General features: G+C 50.2%; 1 protein-coding gene across 1 annotated transcript; it reads left to right on the forward strand.

The window, feature by feature from the left end:
* The first annotated feature begins 6230 nt into the window (after nt 1–6230).
* On the forward strand, nt 6231–8624 carry LOC116214399. Its single transcript, XM_031549808.1, has 2 exons — nt 6231–7394; nt 7518–8624. Exons 1-2 carry the CDS (start codon nt 6231–6233, stop codon nt 8622–8624), a joined length of 2271 nt encoding a protein of 756 aa, XP_031405668.1.
* Nucleotides 8625–9784: the final 1160 nt, after the last annotated feature.

Below are 9784 nucleotides of genomic sequence, written 5' to 3' on the forward strand. Positions count from 1 at the left end.
CGACCTTCATCGCGGCGGCCAGGGGCGAGAACCGCCGCCCAGAAGCCGTCGCCGCCGCTGCCCCCCGATCCCGACCGCTTTTGGTTAACGGGCCTCGGCCCAGTTCGGTTTCTTTTGCAGGCCCAGCCCAAGCCTAGAAATTCGGCCCATTCGGCCCAACGCTCCAGTCCGGTCCAGCAGCACTTCCGGGCGGTTTCTCCTTCGGGCGGGCGATCCGATCCGACCCGACTGTCCGGCGAATTTTTTTTATTTACAGAGAAGCCCCTCAACTTTCCGGATTAGGTAAATTCTCGACTTAGTAGCATGATTAGGGCTCCTTCCCTGAATATTATTGCTTGCTTGATGGATATAATGTGAAATGAGTATTCTTGGGTCGCGTGGGTGATCGGATTTGTCCCGAACTCGATTTTACGAACTTTCTATTTTGTCACATTTCAGTCCAGAGGACGTATTTTATTTTTTAAAGATCTGCCTCGAATTTCAAAATTATTTTCAATCAAGCCCCGGTCATTTTTATTATTTTCCAATCAGTCCTTGGATTTTTCTGAATTTTTCCAAGAATCCCAAAGAACTTTTCAAATTGTTTCAGTTTAGTCCCGGGACCATTTTTCACCCTTTTCAGATCTGCCCCGAATTTCAAAAAATTCTTCTCAATAAAGTCCCAGTCATTTTATTATTTTCCAATCAGTCCTGGAATTCCCAGAATTTTTCAAGCATTCTAAGGAACTTTCCATGTTGTTTCAGTTTAGTCCTGGGCCTTTTTTTTTGTTTTCAGATCAGTCCAGATTTTCAAATTCATTTCAAATAAGTCCTAGGACATTTTCAATAATTTTTTCACACAGTCCCCTTTTTTTAGAACTTTCAGATCAGTCCCCAATTTTTAAGAATTTTCAAATCAGTCCCCAATTTTTCAGAATTTTCAAATCAGTCCCTACTCTTTTAAAATCGTTCAATTCAGTCCCCTGGACATTTTCTAAAAATATTCGGCCCTTTTCTACTTGGATCACCCACCGACAATGTATGTGCCCCATTTAAATATTTCATTTTTGTAATTATGTGACCATGTCGAAAATTAGAGTTTATCGGGCGGTCAACTAATGGCTATCTCGACGGCTCGAAATCCGTAGACTAAAGCATTCGGCAAGTTTTTAATTAACATAAAATTCTACATACAGGATAATCGGGACGTTAAATTTGGCTAAATTTAATCACTGGATTTCTTTAATTGGATTGCACGAATTGATTAATAATTTGTAATCGCGTCGACAGTTCAAGAACTGTTAGTCATGCCCTTTTCAAAATTCACAATTTCAAAAGCACCGAGATACGTACAACGTAATCTTGATTTTCATGCACACACATATTTACCGACTCAAGGGCATGATTACCGGTTCTTGTCCTGCCGTAATCCTAGCGTAGGTTTGTGTTTAGAGAGGGTTGAAACATGGGAAAACAAATTAATCACAAACTCGGCTTAATCAAACATGGGCAAATAGTCAAGTAGAGGGTTAGGTTTTGGGTTTTAGGCGAAAATACTTTTAATCTATAAAAGCCATATTGTCACGATACAGAATAATCTAAAAATAACCTACACATTCGAGACTCGACCACAGACGTCATGTCTATCGGGTCCGTTTTAAATAATGTCGAATGCTACATACCCTATCCATCATCCATTTTGTTTGTTTTAGGGTAAGATTTGTATGCCAAGATACCCCGGATAATAATTGATTAACTCACGTAAATTCGGCAATAACAAAATCTCATTGTTTGTTTATTTGCGCTTACTTGTTACATTTTTACACTTATTTGTTATGCGGGTCGAGCCCGATCCTTAGGATACGATTCATTGGGTCCAATGCCCATAACCTTCGATCACGGGGTCCAATGCCCCCATACACCGAGTGCGCATTTAATTTAATTTTCGGTCTTTTCCAAATTCATACGGTGAGCATGAGTGAAATAACGGCCGAACGCGAACCGACCGGGATTCAGTCATTGTAATTTATCTTTTAATTGAGAGAACAATGTAAGGGTTTTATGATGCATATTTATTCATGTAATAATCCTGGTCGGAGAGTGAACGGTTCAAGTGTCTATTCGAATTTACGGTGTCAAAACGCGTAAGATGAGCGGAACTTAATTAAGCGGTAATTAAATGAAAAATGGCAATCCTAGACAAGGTAGAGTACCGATAGGGCATGCGAGATATAGGCTCGCATGTAACAGAACCCCCGAATTCGGAACCTCGGGTTTCGCAGACCATATGCCTTAGCAATTAGGTGTACCCCGTACCCCTAGAGCCGGGCAACTCACCGGCCCTCGACCTTCGGGTCGTAAACAGGTAGTGGCGACTCCTTCTCACGTACGTCCGTCGCGCGTCCTCGGGAAGGTGGACACTCCCAAGCCGCGTTGCATTTAGGCGCGCGCATGCGTGCCCCGACGAGACGAAATTCGGGTGCGTACAGCTTGGCGACTCCACTGGGGACACTTAGAGGGTTCGGGCTCGTTCTCGATTGCTTTGTTTGCTTGTTTATTTATCGTTTTCTGTAATTTCCCGCTTATCTACTTTACGCACTTTCATTTATGCACACGCAGTGCATATCATACTAACTTCTAGGTACCTACGAGTCGCGTCCCACGACCGATTTTAGGAAACACAGGTTAGATAGGGGTTCCGAGTAAGGGTACGTTGCACGGTTGGACCGTCGATTAGGCCCCCAAAGATCCCCGCTCGATTTCAAGGAATTGACACCCTTGAGTCGGGAGCCCCCATCCTTACGTAGCACGGTCCCTGTAGTACTAAAACCATGCATTCTGCAGGAGCTCCACGCCATCCTCCAACCCGACTCCAACAACAGTCCTTGAGTCGGCCTGCGCGCCAAATTGAATTTTTTCTGTTCTTGATAGAGATGTGCGATGTATACTATTTATTAAGCCGTTGGCATTTTTATTTTCTGCATGCATGCATCATCCAATTTCAAAATTAGGGTGTCATTTGTATTAACTAGTCTTAAGTCGATTTTCCTTTCATCTTGGTAAGGGATGTCACGCCTGGTCTCCTGCCCACGCCTCGACAGAGTCATACCACCACTCGAGGAGATTGCCCGCATATCGACGACGCTGCGCCCGGTCGACCGCCACTATATCGCTGCATTCGTGGGAGATATTCCCTTGCTGGCTACCCGACACGTCGATTGGAATTTCCTCGAGGCCGCCATCACATTCTGGAACCCAAGTCGCGCTGTCTTCGACATACAGAGTACCGAGCTCACACCGACCATTGAGGAATACCGGACACTCATCGGTCGAACCACAGTTGTCCACAGCATTGTGGAACCCAACTTCCACACTGCTCGATCAACCCTAGTCTCACGCCTACTCGGGGTTCCGACGACTCGTTTGAATGCTGAACTTGCATACTCCGGCAGCACGGAGATAACAATCGAGAAACTTCTCCTTTTTATTGAGTCCCGAGCACACAGGATCCAGGGGGATTTTCTTCGAAAGGATTTATGTCATGATGTTTTACTACTAATTTTCGGGACCCTTTTATTTCCTCGCTCGCATGGTCTCATCGACGCGGCCTTGGCCAGCGTTGTCCTCCAAGTGGTCGGAGGGCGCGGTTACGAGGTAGCCCTTGTAGCTGAGACCATTCGGTCCCTCGACCGTGTATTGAGAACACGCGACCGAAGAATAAGAGGATCCCCCATCCTTTTACAAATTTGGTTTCAAAGCCACGCAAACCCCTTTGGTCTAGTGCGCCCGATTATGTATTTTAATGGCCCGGAGTCGATCATCTCTCGATTGTTGTCCCTCCTGCGTGTGGAAGAACGCAAGGTCTCTGAGTGGATCAAAAGTTTTCGTGAAATAGCACCTAAGGGCTTCAAGTGGCGTGCCGCGTGGATGCCACCCGGACCCATGGCCTTTAGGTGTCCTGATTTTTATGGAGTCCCACTCATGAGTCATGCGGGGTCCACCACTTACTTTATGGCGCGAGTAGTGAGGCAACTCGGTGGCTTACAAATGGTCCCCGAGGATACGGTGCGAACTAGATTTGAACATACTTGGCGGGAGGATCAGACACCCGTAGATCGCCAAAGTAATGTCGAACAGGTCCTAGATGCGTGGCGAACTGTGATTACCGAGCGTCCATACTTCCCCGAGCATCCGACCCAAGATGATCGAGACTTTCAAGCCATGGAGGAATATATCCTCCGCTTTTATCGATGGGGTCCATCAGAGAATGATGATTTCACAGACACTCCTCAGGTCAAGAGTAGCACATCATCCAGGGCACCGGTACCGGACATGGCCATCCAAGCCGAGCTCGCCAATCTCAGGAATGAAAGGGACCGCCTCTGCCGGGAGGTCGCCGAGAAGAATGAGCAGCTTGGCGATCAGCACCAACTACAGAAGGAACTTGCCCAAGTCCGCGCCCAACTGCAAAGGCGTGATCAGGAGTTGGCGCAAGCGAACGCTGCCTTGGAGAGGTCCAGGAAGAGGACCCGTGGAGGTCTGCACACATCTTAGGATAGATACCTCCACCAGGCCCTCACCTGGAACCGGTGCTTTCCATGGCGACGGTCGCTTGCACCCCGGGCACGTTGGAAGACCGACTTAGGATTATCTTTTCAAAATTTGTATTGCACTTTGAACCATTAGGAGTTAATACGAATGACAGCATTAGTTTTTGAAAATTCACGCATCTCATGCATTCCCTCTCTTTTCATTGCTTTGCATGTTTATTTTAAAGAGAATATTCTTGCATCGAAACTCACACACTTATGGAATCCAGGTATTAACAACCGGCGGCGCCTCACCGGTATCCCACACGCTTCCAATTAAGAATGACAGAGGAAAATCAACTCGCTGTCTACGAAGAGAATACACCACCGACGCCGGTTCATTCTCCACAGCCCACGATGAACGCGCCACCACCACTTACCTCCGCAGGCGTGCCACTAGCACATCATAGAGCTCCCTCGGCCCATCTCCCACAACCGACTTCAACAAGCACGCCACCACCGCTGGGGTACACGTCACCACCACCTGGGTACGCGCCGCCACCACCGAGGTACATGCTGTCGTCGGCGACTCAAGCACCACCGCCTGCCCATGATCCTACTCGCATGGCCACGCTCGAGGGCAACGTCACCACTCTTCAGAACTCGTTTGACCTAATGGCCGCTAATATGGCCGAGATGATGGCCTTGCTCAGGGGGCCAAATAGCGCGTCTTCGAGTTCCACCCCACCTCTCGCACGCGGGCCAACTGTCGACCCCGCCCCTTGGGTCCCGCCAACCCATGCATCAGAGGGCCACATAGCGGCCGCCCTCGCGCCGGCAATTATCCCAATGCCTGCTCCTCATCCGAAGCACGCTCCTGCAATTCACCCGGTCGACTTCTGCCATCCTCAGTCCATTATTCCAGCAACTGTCTTACTTCCGCCCATGACGATTCCCATGCCGAATCCCGTTATGTTCGCACCACCTCCCGTGTCCGCGCCAATTCCAACTATCGTTTATACTGCTCCCCCGCCAATGGGTTTTCCGACATCGAACGCCCCTGTTCCTGCTCACACAACTGAGCCTTTCCCTTACCAAGCTCCACAACCCCATATCAGCCTCCCCTACCAAGCTCCACCTCCCATAAATATTACTTTATCCGAACCGGGCACGCCGACTCAAGTAGCCCACAGAGCTCCACCCACAAATTTCTTTCCCGAAGCGAAGACCGAACAGGAAAGGAAAATGAAGAAGATGGAAGAGACTATCAGGGCCCTCCAAGCTAGTGATCCCCGACATAGCACTAGGTATCTAGATTCGACTCTCTTCCCGAGGATGCAGCTACCTGCGAAAGTCAAGGTACCCGATTTTCAGAAGTACGATGGAACTAAAGACCCACGACACCACCTCCGTCACTACAACGGAAAGATGCTTCAATACTGGGACTACGAATAGTTCGTCATCGCGACTTTCCAGGAGAGCCTGTCAGGACCGGCTCTTAATTGGTTCATATCTCTCCGAGTGGAGGACATCCCCTCCTGGACCGAACTGGCCAAGAAGTTTGTTGAGCAGTATCAGTATAACATGGAGACGCCCCCGTCCTTCCTCGAGTTAAGCACGATGGAAATGGTAGAGGGGCAGAAGTTTGAGGATTACGCCACGAATTGGCGTTTGGAAGCAGCAAAACATTTCCCTCCAATTTGCGAAGCGTAGCAAATCCAAATGTTTCATGGGACTCTCAAGGGGGCTTACTACTCTCACCTCATGGGTCACAAGTCTACTTTCTCGGAGATGATTATGGCCGGGAAGCAGGTAGACCTGGGCATCAAACTCGGAAGGTTAGAGGGCCCGACAAAGAAAGGGGAAGGAGAGTCCTCGAGGAAGACTGCCTTAGCAGCCACCCTCACTGGCGGCAGAAGGAGTAAGGAGGCATCGGTCAATGCCGTCAATGTGGGCCACAACGTGCCGCAACAGTACTCGGTGAGCTTCACGCCCGCACCATCTACCACCCCCGCGTATGCTCCACCGCCTTCGCCCTATCCGTCTCAGTATCTCGCTCAACCGGTTTATTATTCGACTCCGCCGACAGCATTTTCATCGGCCCCGCAACAAGTCGTCCATCATTATGCTCCCGCTCCTCCTCAGACCCCGCAGTACAGGCCTCCGGCTTCGAGAACTCCTCAGCCGACGCAACAGGCCCCAGCCCCACAGGGTCAACAAGGCGGTGCAATGCAAGCTCGGCAGCGCATACAGTTCACACCCCTGCCTACCCCGCTCTCCCATATATACAGGCAACTATTAGCCGGCGACATGATCCGACCAACGGTTCCCGGTTCCAGTTTCGTTCCGGCAAACCAAGATCAGAGTCTACGCTGCGAGTACCATTCAGGTGCACCCGGGCACACCACCGACAACTGTTGGAAATTGCGGGAGGAGGTTCAGAAGTTGATCAATAGTAAAAAGATCTCGTTCAATGCCATTAGGCCCCCGAACGTGCAAGCTAACCCTCTCCCTGATCACGGGTCAAGCTCGGGGCCCACCATCAATATGATCAGTATTTGCACTATGAGAGAGGACGAGAGCCAACAGGAGGGCCCTGCTCCATTTGTAATTGAGTATGTCCCCGCTGAAGCCACTGTAGGGTTCACAGGGTCTAGTGCCGCGCCCGCCCCGTTCATAATAGAAGTCCCCGCTCGAGAGACGTACCAAGACAGCAAGGTCCCCTGGACCTATGAAGGAAGTGTTGGGAACCTTGAGCAGCAGTTCAGTGTCATGGGCGTGACACGCTCGGGCCGGGTGTACACGAACCCGGATATCGCAAGCAAAGGTAAGGCTCCCGCTGCATCCGGAGCTGCTCCGGAAGCCCCGCCTATCTCGCAGAAGAAGGTGACCGAAGAAGAAGCCGAGGCTTTCATGAAAGTGATCAAGGCGAGCGAGTACAAGGTAGTAGAACAAGTGGGTAAGTCTCCAGCTCATATTTCACTACTCGCTCTCCTCTTGAGTTCGGAGCCACACCGAGCAGCCCTCCTACGAGTCCTCACCGCAGCACAGGTTCTCAAGGAGACAGCCCCGGATCGGATTGAAGAGACCGTCAGCTCGATTTTCTCCAATGCCATCTCATTTTCAGATGACGAGCTCCCCTCCGAAGGATGGGCACACTCACGGGCGTTGCACATCGTCTGCAAGTGCAACAATTTCATCATTGGCCGGGTCATGATCGACAACGGCTCCGCCCTCAATGTTTGCCCAGTGTCCACGTTGAAGCAAATGAATGTGGACCTCCACCGCGTCCGCCCGAGCAAAATCGCGGTTCGAGCCTTTGACGGCTCACGGAGGGAAGTGAATGGGGAGATTGACCTCTTGATCGATGTCGGCCCGTGCTCATTCAGCGTCACATTTCAGGTCCTTGACATCCCAAATGCTTTTAGCCTGCTCCTCGGGAGACCCTGGATCCACTCAGCTGGAGCCGTGCCCTCGTCCCTGCACCAAAGGATCAAGTTCATCGCTGATGATCGGCTCATTACGGTCAAGGGTGAAGAGGACTACGCCATCTACAAAGAAACGGCTGTGCCCTATATTAGCATCGGAGACGACGAGAACCTCCCATTCCATTCATTCGAGACCATCTCCGTCATTCGGGACTATGGGGAGGTCCGTCCATCTCGTGCTGACCGCATGGTCGAGAAGGTCCTTATGCGTCACAACTACGTTCCCGGTACCGGGCTTGGAGCAAAGGGGCAGGGGATCAATTGCCCCATCGAGATTGAAGAGTACAAGAACAGGAGGGGACTCGGTTTTCGCCCTTCCTGCCACGAGAGTATCGAGGCTCGTAGGGGCAAGCACCTCCACCATCTCGCCGTGCATTACGGGAAGATCAACAGGGGCATCCCAGTTCTCCCACTCTCTCATTTGTTTCCTGCACCGCCGCACATCGTCGGAGGTACTCTTGACGGCCCTTCCTCGATTTCAGATGCCAAGCCTGTCAATCTGCCAGTCATATGCGCCGTCACCGAGGAGACTCCTCTAGGGGTCCATATCCGCCTTGCACAGAAGAATGAGGAGCTCAACAACTGGACCTCAGTCCCGTGCTACTCAGTTGTGATCGCCGATGTGTAAGGCTATCTATGTGTTTGATGTTTCCCCGCGTGTCGGCATAGCCATAAGCCACATGACGGAAGAGGGATTTTGTTATGGCTTCATGCTTACACCATTAATAAAATCTCTGCACGCATTTTTTGAATTTTCGCGTCTACTTTCTTTTTTCTTTCACTTATCTGGCAACGCTCTAAATTTCTAAGACTACTCGTTTAAATTGCCAGGCTCCACTCGAATCAAAATCATCGACACGTCGATTCGAACTCATCCGAGGAACACCTCGAAGAGTCCTGACCCATATACTTCGGGGAAGGACTCGACGAGGATGGTCGAGTGCCCGAGATATAGGAGAGTTTGCGCCGCCTTGAGAACCGTCAATTCACTTCAGTTGAGCCGACAGAAGAATTCAACGTGGGTACCGAAGAAGAGCCTCACATTCTGAAAATCGGGACGGGTCTCGACCCCACACAGCGGGCCCGGATGATTGATTTCCTCAAGGAGTACCAAAAAGTCTTTGCTTGGTCTTATGCCGACATGCCGGGTTTGGATCCCTCAATAGTTAAGCACTTCCTGCCGCTCGATACGGAGAGGTTTCCACCCAAACGGCAGCACTTACGGCGTCAGCGAGCCGGCCTTCTCCTCCGCATTAAGGAAGAGGTCATCAAGCAAATCAACGCGGGCTTCTTGGAAGTTTGTAATTACTCTGAGTGGGTGGCGAACATTGTGCCTGTGGAAAAGAAAGATGGAAGAGTCAGAGTTTGCGTCGACTATCGGGACCTCAACAAGGCCAGCCCCAAGGATAACTTCCCCCTGCCTCACATTGACGTCTTAGTTGACAACACAGCACGTCATACATTGTTCTCCTTCATGGATGGCTTCTCCGGATACAACCACATTCGGATGGCCGATGAGGACAAGATCAAGACGACGTTCATTACAATGTGGGGCACTTTCTGTTATCGAGTCATGCCATTTGGCCTCAAAAATGCCGAGGCAACATACCAAAGGGCCACGGTCACGCTATTCCACGATATGATGCATAAAGAGATCGAGGTCTACGTCGACGACATGATTGCTAAATCAAAAGAAGGAGAGGATCACCTCGTTAATCTAAAACGCCTCTTCGACCGACTCAAGAAATACAAGCTTCGACTTAACCCGGCAAAGTGCACATTCGGCGC

This window comes from Punica granatum, chromosome 7 (genome assembly GCF_007655135.1).
Source record: "Punica granatum isolate Tunisia-2019 chromosome 7, ASM765513v2, whole genome shotgun sequence".
In the NCBI taxonomy this organism is placed as follows: domain Eukaryota; kingdom Viridiplantae; phylum Streptophyta; class Magnoliopsida; order Myrtales; family Lythraceae; genus Punica; species Punica granatum.

Bases quoted from the DNA above. Each gene is read 5' to 3' on its own strand.
- LOC116214399 (XM_031549808.1), top strand. From the start codon at position 6,231: ATGTTTCATGGGACTCTCAAGGGGGCTTACTACTCTCACCTCATGGGT. The intron at 7,395-7,517 runs GTGACCGAAGAA...TTGAGTTCGGAG, and splicing joins CGCCTATCTCGCAGAAGAAG to CCACACCGAGCAGCCCTCCT.